The sequence below is a fragment of the Oratosquilla oratoria genome, chromosome 6 (assembly GCF_046742065.1).
Source record: "Oratosquilla oratoria isolate Oo_2021 chromosome 6, ASM4674206v1, whole genome shotgun sequence".
Taxonomy (NCBI): Eukaryota; Metazoa; Arthropoda; class Malacostraca; order Stomatopoda; family Squillidae; genus Oratosquilla; species Oratosquilla oratoria.
In genome coordinates, this window is record NC_134782.1 from 81,145,469 (window position 1) to 81,161,149 (window position 15,681).

General features: G+C 40.4%; 1 protein-coding gene across 12 annotated transcripts in view; it reads left to right on the forward strand.

The window, feature by feature from the left end:
- The window catches only part of LOC143026656 (uncharacterized), a 158,046-nt gene that overhangs the window by 90,341 nt on the left and 52,024 nt on the right, over window positions 1-15,681 (forward strand). For 11 of the 12 annotated variants that reach the window (XR_012966523.1, XR_012966522.1, XM_076187408.1 and 8 more), the window contains 6 exons: window positions 689-803; window positions 3,319-3,463; window positions 4,469-4,614; window positions 4,971-5,106; window positions 10,025-10,139; window positions 10,579-10,740. Coding sequence is in view for 10 of the 12 variants with exons in the window: in XM_076187408.1 (XP_076043523.1) it covers window positions 689-803; window positions 3,319-3,463; window positions 4,469-4,614; window positions 4,971-5,106; window positions 10,025-10,139; window positions 10,579-10,740 (819 nt within the window). In the remaining 2 variants the exon portion in view is untranslated. The remainder of the gene's footprint in view (window positions 1-688; window positions 804-3,318; window positions 3,464-4,468; window positions 4,615-4,970; window positions 5,107-10,024; window positions 10,140-10,578; window positions 10,741-15,681) is intronic. The other variant, XM_076187411.1, reaches the window with a different exon arrangement.

Below are 15,681 nucleotides of genomic sequence, written 5' to 3' on the forward strand. Positions count from 1 at the left end.
GTGTGTATGTTGTGGTGGGCCCAGGATTGGTCTCTACATCTCCGGCTAATAGTAGAAGAAGAGGGGTGAACTCTGGAAAAGCACTCCGCAGTGCAGAAAAAATGTAACAGTGCATGTTGTGAAAGGAATGTGGTACTCACGCAGGCGACCAAAGCCCCTCCTGGGGATAGGTGCCACCTGCGTAGTGCCGGTGGCCAGGGATGTTTGCCGCTGTATGGCCCCAACTCTTGGGGTTGGGGGGTGGTCCCACAACGAAGATACTGTAGTGTTATGAGAATGGCTAAGAGTAGGTATCCTGAGAAGATGCATGATTTAGGGGTGCTGGGAGTAAGAGCAAAGGGTAGACCGAGAAAAAATTGGGTGGGTGGGGGTCAGTGAAGCCATAAGAGCTCATGGTCAAACAAGTGATAATGTATGGATGACAGAGTTGGAGAAGAATGGTGTAGACTAAGATAACACATTCCATGAGGTGGGTGCAGTGGAGATGAACTGGCAACATTGCTGGAGAAGAAATGAAGTGCAATTTTTATACAGTTTAAGCAGGAAGAAGTGAAAGAGACAAATGTGGAGGGAATGACAGATAGTAGCATATAGGTTGAATACAGTTTGTGAAGATTACATAATGAGTCCACTATGTTTAAGTAAATCACATGAGAGTATTGACTAAATGAGCTTATTTATGTTGCAGTCAGAGCTGTTTCCAGACAAAAATCATGGTGGTCGTGCTTTTTACAATGAGGCTGTCATGTCTGCTGAAGGTATTCCACAAATTGCACTTGTGTGCGGGTCATGTACAGCAGGAGGTAAGAGTTTAAGTAGTTCCCAAAATTTCTCTTGAAAAAGCTTTGCTTTTAGAATTTCTGTTCAAGTAGCCTTCATGCTTAGATTCTTCAACAAAATCAGAATACACAGTTCTCTCCCATCATCAAAAATGATCACTTCACCAGCATATTCAAATGTAATCATATATCCTCAGTGGATAAAACAGGAAGATACCCCCATACAGAACAGTATGAGTAGTCATAGACGAAGCATAAGACACAGTCTAAGACACATTCAATCCCAAGAGATTTTTGATGGACCAGTAAGGAGTACCTGCTTGTGGTGGTCAAGCAAGTTGAACAGTGAAGCTGCCCATTTTCAAAATCTATCATCTCCTTTGCTTCCATCAGGAGGTGTAGCCCTCAGAAGCTTACACTCAGTATCCAAACTGGGCCCAAGATCTTTCTCAACTTCACTTGTATTTCTTCCACCATTTCACACACTTCCTGATGTGGAAAAAATTGGTATATAAGAGAAGGAGAGTGTTGGGACTTAAGGTAGTGTCGCATTGCTTTATAGAGTAGGTGAAATTAAATTTTCAAATATGTGTTCAATGTACTTAGGTATAATTACCCCTTACATTAGTGTATAATTCCTCAAGGTATTGTGTTCCTCCCATGAATATTTAGTGAAGATATAATGAGCTCTAGTGAAGCTCTAATTACGTAATGGAAAATCCTTCCACATCATTCAGCTTGGCATGAAATGAAAGCTTAGAGTCTGGGGAACAAATTCTATTGAATACATTTCATCAAACTAATACCTCTGACTTTTTATTAATTTGTTTCTCTGAATAATTAAAAAATCCTGCGAAATTCAGGTTTAATAAAAATAAAAAATAAATTAAATCAAATTTCTTTTATTTTTTACTGTAGAAAATAAAGAGCATGATGTTTTCTTTCAAATGAAACAAAAATTACAAAAATCCATAAAAAACAACCGAAGATATTACAACAGAAAGAATAAAAACAAATTTTACAGGATAGGGGATTTAAATTTTCACGATCATTTTTTGTGATCATTTGTTTGATGGTTGTGATGTATAGCAAATCTATGGGATGTTGGTTATACCACTTTGGTATGGGACTACAATTGCTGGGCAATATAAACACTGGTGTGTTGGCTCTACTTTATTATGTGAATTATTTTTAAATATGTTTCGGAGTTTGACTACAGGGGATACGGAAATGTGGCAAGTTGTGGCAACTGTACTTACACTGAAAGTAACCTTACTCTTGGCGATGGTACTGCTTCGTGACCGGATGGTACTGCGTCGTGACCGCCTCCGTCGACTCTTGGCCTTGGAGTGCCCGCTCTCTCGAGCGTGCCGCACTCGGATGGCAGGCGGCCTCCTGCCATGCGCCGTCCAATCACCTTTTAGGCCTACAATCACGTGACCTTGCATGGGGCGGAGTTAGCCCGGAACAAAGGGTGCGTCCCTGGGAAGCGTGGTGGCTGGGCACTACCAAGCCAAGCCACGCAAGGCCCTTGTTTACGATACGCACCAAAACCAATTTGCGAGCCAAATACCAACTTCCCACAAATCTCCAATTTCCTCTTGCTGATGAGATGTGATGTGAGGGTGAGTGGTGTGGCAATGGTGGAGGAGGTTTAAGGTGGGCGTGGCTAGTAGATGCTTGCAGAGTGCTGGGTGCAGCTGTGCTACTTTTCTCCTCTTTCGTTTTCCTTGTTTCTATTTCAGGCACTCACGGGCCCGCTCTATATTCTGCCGCTTCACTCTCTTGTTTCTCGTTGATTTTTCCATGATCACAACAACAATACAGGGCAAGGAATCAAAATTGTTGCGTACGGCGAGAGCCCCAGGAGCAACGTCATCTTACTTTGACCTTTTCAAGAGTACTGGTGCCCTGTCCACTGTCTTTGTGGGGCATGCTGGTAGGAGGAGTTGCCAAATATCTCCATAAACACAATTCTGTAGCAAAAAGCAAAATAGCTATAGAAATGTTGATGCTATTTCAATATACAGCATGTTTTTTGTGCAATGGGATTGCCAGAGGTTGCCAATATTTTATTAGTTTTATGCTGTATAAAAAAAATAGAAATGAAATACAGTTGTATAACTTTGTATGAATGTTGCCACCATCATAGAGATTCTTTTGAAATGTTTACCTAATATTTGTTCATGTGCCCGAATTTTTTGAATGATCGCTAGCAATGCTGCCATAAGTGAGAGTGTAAAAAGAAACTGGCTCTGTCTAAAGACCAAATGCTGAACTATGAGAGCCACATCCCTCAGGAGGGGTAGGGGTAAATCTGTCTACTTGTTGACATCACAGGGATCTTCTGACCAAGGGTTCCCTCCATGAAGTTGGCATCTTCTACTTCTCATTGTTTAGTCTATAATTCATTGGTGTCTCCTTATTTCCTCCTTCATGTATGATGATGGATATTTTAATGTTTTATTAGTGTGATGATTTCCCCACATTTCCAAAGTCAGTTCTGTGAAATATGAAAATAATTCTTCTTGAATTTCAGGTGCATACTGTCCCACTATGTGTGAGGATTCAGCTATTGTAGACAGGATTGGTACAGTTTTTCTTGGAGGTCCTCCACTTGTCAAAGCTGCTACAGGGGAGGAAGTTTCTGCAGAAGATTTAGGAGGAGCAACACTACACTCAAGGTGCTATTAAAGCATAGTTTGGAATTCAGCTTTGTTTTTGTTGTAAGATTTTTAGATTGTTCATTTGATCTAGAGCTGTAGAATTTGATTTCATGGCAGATTGCAGATTGTTCAGAAGTATTTAGCTATGTACATTTACAAATTCTTTGTGACTGAACTTTGAATAAGAAAAACTTAAAAAAGATTCAAATTCTTATCTTGCTGTATCTTAAGAAAATATTCTCTGATTTCTTATGTTAAATTCCATTTATGAGTAACTTAAAGAAACTTATGTTTTTATCTATCTACCTGTATACGAAGGTCTTTTACCCCCTTAGATGGGAAATAGTCAAGTCAAAAGGCATATACCCACTCCCACCTATTCCACTCCCATCCACCATCCTTTCCTCCCTCTCATCTTAGGTCCTTGTGGATGAAGGGTCATCCCTGTCTTCCACCCACTGCCCCAGGTTAGAAGCAATACAGAAAACCACAGCACATCCACAGCAAGGGTGCTTCACTTATTGGCAACCCTCCCTTCCTTCTGTCCCCTCATGGAAAATAGAGAATATGGTGGCTGCATCAAAATATCATTCACACATAATCATTCCATACATCCCCATCCCCTGTCCCATCCATTCTTTGCATCACAGTATCATCCATATACAGTTATTCTCCATTCACCCCTATCTCCTGCCTTCTCCCTTCCTTACTCAATAGATATTCCCCTCTTGCTGAAAACCCCTTTCACCTCATCCATCCATCTCATCCTTGGTTGTCCCTTCAAATTCACTCCATCCACCTCTGCCTTCCACACCTCTTTTACTAATCTTTCTTCACTCATTCTTTCCATGTGTCCAAACCATCCTAATACTTGTTCAATACTCTTTCACAAGCCCTATCTACCATCTCCTTTTCCAGCCATGCTCTCCTCCTCACCTCCTTGTTTCTCACTCTATCCAAAATTGCAACTCCTTGTAACTTTGTAAACTTAGGATTAATGCAGTAAATTGTATTTTTTTTCAGTGTGAGTGGCTGCACAGATTATTTTGCTGCCACAGAAGAAGAAGGTATCTTGGCAGTAAGAGATGTAGTAGCAACACTTAACATAAATCACAATGGTAAACCACTGAACTTTGAGGAACCTCTTTATTCAACAGCTGATCTTAATGGTATGTGTCTGTCTTACGTATATCAAAGACAGTTGTCCCTATTTACTATCTGCCTATATACTAAACTGTCGCTTTTGAGCTTTTCTTATGAGGGCAAAAAATTTCCTCATTGTCATATTTTTCATTCAAATAGATATGACTGAAAAAAAGCATTCTGTTGAATACTTGTAGATGATCACTTGTATGAAATCTTTATCACATATTGCATTATGTGCTATCAAATATAAAAAAGAAATTGGGACTATTTTACATTATCATATATATTGCATTACATTAGTGGGTAGATGCCTTTTGGCTACCTCCCCTATATGGGGAAAAAGCCCTTCATATATAGATTTTACATTAATTACCAACAGTGCTTTGTGGACTAGACACAATGGATATGACAGCCATGTATGGAATCATTGCACGACTAGTTGATGGCAGCAGATTTCGTGACTTCAAGAAATTGTATGGCAAAAACCTCATTGCTGGTTATGCTCTTCTTGAAGGGTAAGTATTGCCTTTGTTCAGACATTGTCCAATAGTCAGTTTAGGGTTACACAGCATGTACAGGTAGATAGTTCTTGTTTTACACAATAGATGTCTTCCTGGAGTCATATGATAATGCAATTTTTGGATAGAGTGAAGTTAATTTATATATATTTTCATATTAAGCCTCACAGAAAAAATCCTCTCCCACCTGATAAGAACCACACGTACACCTGTGCTCAGGACACCATCCAGCATGAAGACAGTATGAACACAAAATAGGCCTGGCCACAGATTCAAACTGTCCCAGATCCAACCATCCCACAGAGAACATAAAACACCTCATACTACAATGCTTCACACTAACAATCCCATGACAACAATATAATATATTTACTCTGACTTGTGGACTCCCGTCTTCTCCTTTTCTGCATGAGGGGATGGAGAGGGGGGCCCCAATTTAATGAAGTGGCCTTTCTGTGGATGTGTTCTGTCTTGTGACACGGCTTGTGGCCCGGGACAATGGGCAGGATGTAGGGGGGTGACCCGTCGTCCAGGAGGTGCCAGGATGGGAGGGATGGAGGGGATGGGGGTGGAATGTGGTATGGATGGAGTGGGTAGGAGTGGTTTTAATGCCTTTGTTTTATAGCTACCTCCTTTATACATACATACATATACCAAGGCTTTTTCCCCCTTACAAGAGAGGTAGCCAAAAAGGAAAAGGCATAAAATCATTCCCACCCATTCCATCCCTGAATACACTCCACACCCCTCCACCCTCCCTCTCATCTTAGCACTTCCTGGATGACGGGTCCATCCCTGCACCTTGTCCACTGCCCTGAGTCAGAAGCAGTGTCGCAAGACAGAGCACATCCACAGGAAGGCTGCTTCATTAAATCAGCGACCCCCCCCTCTCCGTCCCCCCATGCATAAAGGAGAGGACGTGGAGAAATCCCTTTGGGCTGTGTCAAAATTTGCTCACACATACTACCTCACCCCCCATCCCCCCACACATTCCACCTCATGCATCACAACATCATCCATATACAACCATTTTCCATTCACCCCTGTCTTCTGTCCTCTCCCATCCTTCCTCAACAGACATTCCCCTCTTCCCCAAAGCCCCTTTCACCCCATCCATCCACCTCATCCTAGGACATCCCTTCATGTTCACTCCCTCCACATCTGCCTTCCATACCTCTTTTACTAGTCTTTCTTCACTCATTCTTTCCATGTGTCCAAACTATCCTAATACTCTTTCATCAACCCTATCTCCCAACCCCCTTTCCACCCCCGTTCTCCTCCTCACCTCCTCATTTTTCACTCTATCCAGCCTAGTAACCCCCATCATACTTCTCAGACACTTCATCTCAAACACATTCAAACTCCTTCTCTCTTCCTCTCTGATGTTCCATGTTTCTGCCCCATACAGTGTTGTTGGCACAATCACTCCTTCATATAGTCTCCTTTTAGCATCCATTCCCAAATGTCAATTCCTCATTACACTTTTTAATCCACCAAGGCATTTACTCGCTTCTCTCAATCTACATTCTACCTCCACTTTCACTCCATCTTTTCCTGCCACATTTGCACCCAATTATGTAAAACCATCCACTTCCTCCAGTCGCTCTCCCTTAATGCTCACTTCCAGACTACTGTCACTTTCACCCCTTGTACATCTCATCACCTTACTTTTACCCACATTTATCTTCAGCTTTCTTCTATCACACACTCTCCCAAACTCTGTCACCAACTTCCTCAATCCCTCCTCCGATCCTGCCACAAGCGCAGTGTCGTTCGCAAACAACAGTTAGCTCACCTCCCACTTTTCTCCACTTTCTTTAACCATCTCCAATCCCTGACCCACTACCCTTGCATTTATCTCTCGCACTACCCCATCCTTGTATAAGTTGAACAGCCAGGGCGACATAACGCATCCTTGACGAAGTCCCACCTTTACCTCGAACCACTCATTTTCTCCATTTCTAATCCTGACACAAGCTCTACTCTCATAAAAACTCTTGACAGCTCCTTGAAGCTTTCCTCCTATCCCATATATCTGCAGAACCTCCCACAGTGCCTTTCTGTCTACCCTATTGTAAGCCTTTTCCAGGTCTATAAAGACCCAAAAAATATCCTTCCTCTTTCCTATAGCTTTCTCACATATCTGTCTTACCACAAAAATCTGATCTACACAACCTCTACCTGTCCTAAATCCACACTGTTCCTCACCAATTACTCCCTCTGTTCCTCTCCTAATCCTCTCAATCAAGATCCTCCCATAAGCCTTCCCAATTACACTTAACAAGCTAATCCCTCTGAAACTACTACATTCACACTTGTCCCCTTTTCCCTTGTAAAGTGGAACTATACAGGCACTCCTCCAGTCCTCCGGCACTCTACCCTCTCTCCAGCAAACATTAAATAACCTCACCAGCCAGTCCACCATCACTGTACCTCCTTTTTTTAGACATTCTGCATGGCATCCATCCAGACCAGGTGCCTTACCTGCTTTCATCATCTTAACCACTTCCATACGGTGCCGCCTACGTAGGCGGCATGAGGAGCAAGTAGGTACTCGCTGATGGCAAAGTCACCATCTTGATTATATTTATTGTAGTCGTACCTACATAATTTTCATTCTCTCTAAACTGGCTTCATCAGTTTTCTATGGTTATCAAAATACACGGGTGAAAGAGACCGGCAATTTAGCACTGACTTTATTTTTTATAGTGCAATTATTATGACGAGACATCGCACGTTGGGCAGCTAATGCTGCCAGCCGTGCGATGTGCCCCGGAGGAAAGAGGTTAACAACTGCCTTCACTTCATCCTTCCTTATTTCTCCTCCATTTTCCTCACTCATCACGGACATTTTCTTAGCATTTCCCACTGCAGCTATCTTTCCCTCCCTATCCTCCTTCACATTTAGCAACTCCCTAAAATACTCTGCCCATCTTCCCCTTACTGCCTTCTCTTCCATTATCATCTCTCCATCTGCACCTTTTACCTTTTCTTCTCTATTTGATTCGCCTCCTCCTCCTCTCTTAATTTCTTTCCAAAACATCTTTTTATTACTTTCACAATTTTCTGTCATACTCTTACCCCATTTCACATCTGCTCTCCTCTTTGCCTCCTTTACCTTTTGCTTTACTTCTCTTTTCTTTTCTTTGTACCTCTCATATGACTCCCTTGTCCTATTTTGTAACCAATCTGTGAAAGCTCGCTACTTCTCTTCTACAACCTTCTTTGTTTCCTCATCCCACCATTCAGTACCCTTCCTTCTATTTCCTCCTGTTATTCTTGTTCCACACACCATCCTTGCACACTTTGTGACTCCCTCCTTGAACCATCCCCATTCCTCCTCCACACCTAGCTCTACTCTATCCTTCACTCCCTCCCACTCCTCCTTCAGCTTCTTTTTGTACTCCTCCTTTTCCTTTTCATTTAAAGAGTTCACTCTAAGCACCTCCCTACCTTTTGTCCCTTTCCTCTTTCTCCATCTATCGTCCACTCTCAACTTACCTTCCACCAAAAAATGATCTGATATTCCCCCACCCTCTCCCCTTAGCACATGTACATCCTTAACTCTTCCTATCATAATCCTATTTACCACTACATAGTCCATTAACGCTCTATCTACCTTCCTTCCCTCCACCACCCTCTCCCATGTGTACTTAGGCTTGACTTTCTTCCGAAACACTGTATTTGCTATCATCAGATCTCTTTCTAGACACATTTCCCCAATCAACTCTCCACTACGATTCTTTCCTGGAACTCCACATTTCCCAACCACTCCATCAATTGGATCATTTCCTACCCTAGCATTAAGGTCTCCTAGTAGTATTACATTGATATTTCTCCCTAAGTCCTCTATGCACTCATTTAAATATATCCAAAAAGCCTCCCTTTCTTCTATGCTCTTCACACTGCCAGGCCCATAAGCACTTACAAAAACCCACATCTCCTTTCCCAGTTTCACCTTCATCCACATTATCCTTGAGGAAACCTCCTTTCACTCCACTACACGTTTACCTATCTCTTCACTTACTAGTATAGCCACCCCTTCCCTCCCTCACCCTCTCTTCACTCCTGATAACCTCCCACTTACACTCCCAAACTTACAATCGCCCTTCCCTTTCAGCTTAGTTTCACTCAAAGCCAATACATCCATCTTTCTTCTCACAAACATACTACCTATCTCTTCCCTTTTACTCTCATATGTACCACATCCATGCACATTAAAAGACCCAAACCTTAGGGCACTGGTCGGAAAACTCCCAGACCCTCTTATGCCTTTGCTTTTTCTTTTAGGAATGTCCCCCGTGGGGCTACAAGGAGAAAGATGCCTAGTCCCAATCCCCGTCCCTTTCTTCTCGCCTCTTACGATCCAAGTGGAAAGGCTTGGTGGCAGTATTCTTTTCCCCCACCACAGGGAAAAAAAAGGGGGGGGGGAAAGCCTTTGGTAAATGTATGTATGACTTGTGGATTCACTTGGAGGCTGTGGCCAGTTATTACCTGAAGGCCACAGATCTTATGCAAAAGAGACCAGGGGCAACAAATTGATTAATTAACCCATCATTGAAACAATACTAACAGAAAATAGGCATGACCATAGATTCAAACTACCCCAAATGCAACCACCACTCAGAGGAGATAGAATATGTCATACTGTAGTATCTGAGTGACTTGTGGATGCAGGATGCACCCTGAGGCCGTTGCCAGTTTGTTCAAGGCCACTAGTCTTCTTCAAGAGAAAACAGGGGCAATGGATTGATTTATCTATAAGAGGCCATTCCCAGCTACTGTGGGGCTCCAGGTTTCCAGTCAGTGGCACTCGAGGCATTATCTGTAATAGAGAACTTCTCTTTATAGATGAGTTTGCTGATATTGTTTGTCTCCTAGCATAAAGTACTTTCCTTTCATTTTTATTTTTCAGACGGGCAATAGGTATACTTGCAAATGCAGGTAATCTGACATATGAAGATGGACTAAAAGGGTCACATTTTGTCCAGATTTGTCAGCAGCGTGGGATACCCATCATTTTCCTTCAGGTAGACAGCAGCCATGCACATAATCCCTTTCAAGACATCCTGATAGCTTTCGCATCCATTGAGGGGAACTAGTAAAACTAGCCAGAACAGAGAAAAATATTTATGTTCCATGATCTACTTATCTCTCTAAATATGATATGATAATTGTTGATGAGATAGGAGAGTGTATGGTGGAGTGGAGGAACTATCTTCAAAGTTAATGTGAGTGAAAGTGAAACTGGGTTAGGAAATTTGGATTTTTGTGAGTGCATGTGGACCTCGTAGGGAAGAAAGTAAAGAGAAGAGGGATTTTTTTTTTTTTTTTTTTTTGATAGGTTTTGAATAAGTGTTTAGAAAGTTTTGGGAGGAATGTAAATACAGTGGTGTTGGAGGATCTCACATGTAACTATTTGATTATAGTGGTGAATATATCACACTTTATTATTTTAAATTTTCTTAGAATTCTGGGAAGTCTGGAGCCGTGGCCATGGGAAAAGAACCACTGGAAAGAGCCCAGGGCCTCAAAGGCAAAGGAGCAATGATGGCAGCTGTGTCCTGTGCCTCTGTGCCAAAGATCACCATAAATGTTGGAGGATGTCACAGTGATGACAACTACACCATGGTAAGTCATTATGAAAGAAATAATAGAAATCTTCATGGTAGTAGAAGTATAAGAGTAGAGTATTCAAATAAAGACTGCATTTGCCTTTCTGGCAAAGTGGTAAGAGTTCTCAAAAGATATAGAGGAAAAGTTGGAGACCTTTAAAATTAGCCTGTACCCATCCACAGAAGGAGCAGTGGGTGAAATAGTAACTACCATCGAGATGGTGAACAAAAAACACATTTCAAAAGATGTCAGGAAATTTTTCAATCCTAATTCCACATATGAGATAGCCTCATTAAGGTAAAAAAAAAGAATAAACTGAAAAATAAACACAACACTCACTCTCTATCTCTTCCTTCACTCTCTCTCTCTTCTCTCTCTCTCTCTCTCTCTCTCTCTCTCTCTCTCTCTCTCTCTCTCTCTATCTCTCTCTATCTCTCTCTCTATCTCTCTCTCTATCTCTATCTCTCTCTCTTCCCTCTCTCTCTCTTCCCTCTCTCTCTCTTCCCTCTCTCTCTCTCTTCCCTCTCTCTCTCCTCTCTCTCCTCTCTCTCTCCTCTCTCTCTCTCTCTCTCTCTCTCTCTCTCTCTCTCTCTCTCTCTCTCTCTCTCTCTTCCCTCTCTCTTCCCTCTATCTCTTCTCTCTATCTCTTCTCTCTCTTTCTCTTTTCTCTCTCCTCTCTCTCTTCCCTCTCTCTCTTCCCTCTCTCTCTCTCTCTCTCTCTCTCTCTCTCTCTCTCTCTCTCTCTCTCTCTCTCTCTCTCACTCTGGATGCAAAGTAAGTATTTTTATTTTTTTTTATTATTATTATTATAGGTTTATTCAACAATATTAAATACAATTAGACATACATATATACATTTTTTTTTTATATAAAATTGGTAGTTGAAAAGGGAGAGCGAGAAGCAAAGCTTATGGGGAGTTGCTCTCCCTTAAGGAAAAAATTATTTTCATTTATTTATTTTTGTTACATGGTAGTATGGTACATACACATCTACACATATATATACACGATTGTAGGACAACTCGTCCACGGACACCCCGTCCACAAAACTGCAAAGCAGGACAACCCGTCCACAGACACCACCATGGGTGGTCAACTCGTCCACGGACAAGATTTCAAAAAACTTTTAGACAATTATTTTATTACCTTTTTTTAATGATATTTCATGTTATTTCATTAAAATTTGCTTTAGATGATATATTCTGGTAAGTAATAGATGTGTTTATAAATGTTATGGACATGCTTATTTTAACACCCTAGAATAGCTCCAACTATGATAAAAAAGAAATAATCACACCTGTATTCTGTATATATAAATATGTAAATAAAGTTTAATTGTTCTGCAAATTATGTTTATTATTCTTAAAAAAAAAGTCATTGGACGAGATGTCCATATTCCTGTGGACGAGCTGTCCCACCTCCCAGTCCCGCGGACGAGCCGTCCACGATATACACACATACATGCATACACATGAGGAGAAAAGGAACCATGAGAAGGATATTATAGACAAATGCAAAGAGCAACCCAAACTATTCTATCGGTATGTGAATGGTAAACTTAAAAACAAACAGGAATTGGTGAAACTATGCCAAGGAAACATAGAATACACAGAAGATTTAGAGATGGCCGAAGTCATGAACAATCACTTTAAATCTGTTTTCACCAGAGAGAAAATACCGAATTGTGACATAGACGAAAACAAGAAATCTCCCCTCATGAATGAGTTTACAGCATCACTAAAGGAAATATCAGAACATTTATCAAGGCTGGATGTCAGAAAATCACATGGCCCGGACGGTATTGCAAATTGGATTTTAAAGGAGTGCAAAGAAGAACTAACAGACAAAATACACATCTTAATAAACAGCTCACTCAAAGAAGGAAAGATACCCGAGGACTGGAAAAACGCTAACATTGTACCAATACACAAAGGAGGAAACAAAGAAGAACCCACCAACTATAGGCCAGTATCACTAACAAGCACCATTGCCAAAATTTGTGAGAAAATAATCAAGAATAGATGGGTAAAACATCTGGAAGACAATGACATATTAAACCCAAGACAATTCGGATTCAGACAAGGAAGATCATGCTCCACAAACTTAATATGCTTTTACTCAAGACTAATAGACATAGTGCAAGAAAGAAATGGATGGGCTGATTGTGCATTCCTAGACTTGCAAAAAGCCTTTGACAAAGTACCACACAGAAAACTACTAAAAAAACTGGAACACATAGGAGGAATACAGGGAAACCTACTAAAATGGATAGAGGACTTTCTGACTGGTAGAAAGATGAGAGTAGTGCTCAGAGAAAAATATTCAGACTGGAAAGAGGTGATCAGTGGAGTACCGCAAGGATCTGTGCTGGCACCAATAATGTTTGCTATCTATATGAATGACATGGATGAGGACGTGAACTGCTACATGAGCTTCTTTGCCGATGACGCCAAACTGCTAAGGAAAATAGAAACTGATGAGGACTGTGAAGCACTGCAAGAAGACCTAAATAGGGTATGGAACTGGAGTCAGAAATGGGAAGTGGACTTTAATACTAAGAAGTGTAGCATAATGGAGTTTGGAAAAAGCAAAAACAGAATATCAGGAAAATATACAATTGGAACCAAAGAAGTAAAGAAAGTAGGATCCGAAAAAGATTTGGGAGTAATTATCACGAACGACCTGTCCTATGATATACAGATTAACAAAATTGTCGGGGAGACTTACAATTTGCTAAGATCAATAAAAGTGGCGTTTACATACTTGGACGAAGACATGATGAAAAAAATATTGGTTACATTGATAAGGCCTAGATTAGAGTATGCAGCGACATTGTGGTCCCCCAGTACCAAAAAGAATATAAAGAAAATAGAAAGAATCCAAAGAGCAGCTACAAAAATGGCACCTGCACTTGCAAACCTATCATACGAAGAGAGATTGGCTAAACTGGAGTTACCGACACTGGAGCAAAGAAGAGAGAGAGGTGACCTATTGACCATCTACAGAATCATGAAAGGCACAGAGGTACTCGATAGTGAGAACTTACTTAACTGGGACAAAAGAAACACAAGAGGACATGGAAAGAAAATAAAAAAACATAGCTATAGAAGAGAACTGAAGAAAAACAGTTTTCCTCATAGAGTTTTGGACACTTGGAACAAACTGGACAATGAAATAGTATGCGCAAACACCATTCATGAGTTTAAAAACAAACTAGACACTGCAAGATACAAAGGCGGGACAACACGAGCATAGCTCCCCTTCCCGCAAAATACAACTAGGTAAATACAACTAGGTAAAGGTAAATACACAATGACATGCGTCACGACGTCCGCTAACTCCGACCTCACGTAGAAATCGGGGGCACGAGCGAGCATCGCAACTTGTGGGGGTCAGGTGAGAGGTGAGAGGTCAGGTCGATTGTTGACGGGACGATAATTGCTTAATGCGCAGATCTGGGTCACCGTGACCTGCTGGAATAGAAAAAAAAAAAAGAGCGGCAGACTTGGGCAGTTTCTCCATGAATACAACCATGAAATGGACCTGAAGTGTTCAATATACTAATACTTATAGATTAAAGACTTTTTTAAGTATCGTTTGAATGATGATAAACATTTTGTCTTAGGTAAATCCTTTTCCAGTTTATTCCATGTGTTAACACCTATAATAGATAAGCATTGGCTTTTTTTGGTTGTTCTGTATTGAGTTTTAAAGAAGTCGTTTGTTTGCCTAGTCGCATAGCGAGTTTCGTAAGTTGAGTAAAATTTCAATATGTTTTGATTCATGTGTTTATTGTAGATTTGGTGCATAACAATAGCAGTTTTGTACTTTATTAAGTCATTGAATTTGAGTAGATTTAGTTTTTTAAATAAATTATTTGTATGTTCCAAACGACCTACATTGCAGATTATACGCAGTGCCCTTTTTTGAGAGGTAATTATGCGTTGAAGATTAGTTTGATAAGTATTACCCCAAATTTCTGAACAATAGTTTAAGTATGGTAGTAGTAGACTACAATAAATGGTACGTAGGGTATTTTCATTGAGAATATTTCTCATTTTATGCATAATTCCTAAAGTTTTGGATATCTTATTTATCACGTGATTTATATGATGTTTCCAATTAAGTTGATCGTCTAAATACACGCCTAGGAATTTACTGACGGACGCTTTTTCAATAATTTCGTTGTTTATTTTGATCGGCTTAGTACTTTCATTATTTTTGTAGAAAAGCAGGTAGTTAGTTTTTGATACGTTTAAGGATAGCTTATTGGCTGAAAACCAGTTGGATAGTTGACATAATCCTTCATTAATTGTCTTGATCAGTTTGTCGGAATTTGTATCGGAGCATAGAATGGTGGTATCGTCGGCGAACAGTATAAATTTCATAAGGTTGGATACATTTGTAATGTCATTAATGTATAGTAAGAATAGTTTGGGTCCTAGAACTGAACCTTGAGGTACTCCGCATGTAACTGGTAGAATGTGTGATCTTTCTTCCTCAATGGCCACATATTGTTTCCTGTTTTTTAGATAACTTTTTAACCAGTCATTAACTTTACCTCTTAGCCCATAGTATTCGGCCTTTCGAATTAGGATTTCATGATTTACTGTGTCAAATGCCTTTTTAAGATCAATAAATATGCCGGCTGTCTTTTTCTTTTGTTCTATATTGTTAGTTATCTCTTCAATTAATTCCATTACTGCTGTAGACGTTGAAAGATTTCGTTGAAATCCATATTGACTATGGTAAATGACGTCATTTTTTTTTAGAAATGAGTCAAGGCGAATTGTGAATAACTTTTCAAGAATTTTGGAAAACTGTGGTAATAGTGAAATTGGTCTATAGTTATTATAACTTGATTTGTCGGCTGATTTGAATATCGGTATTACTTTTGCTATTTTCATTGCATCTGGAAATATCCCTTGTTCAAATGATTTATTGCATATTGTCAGA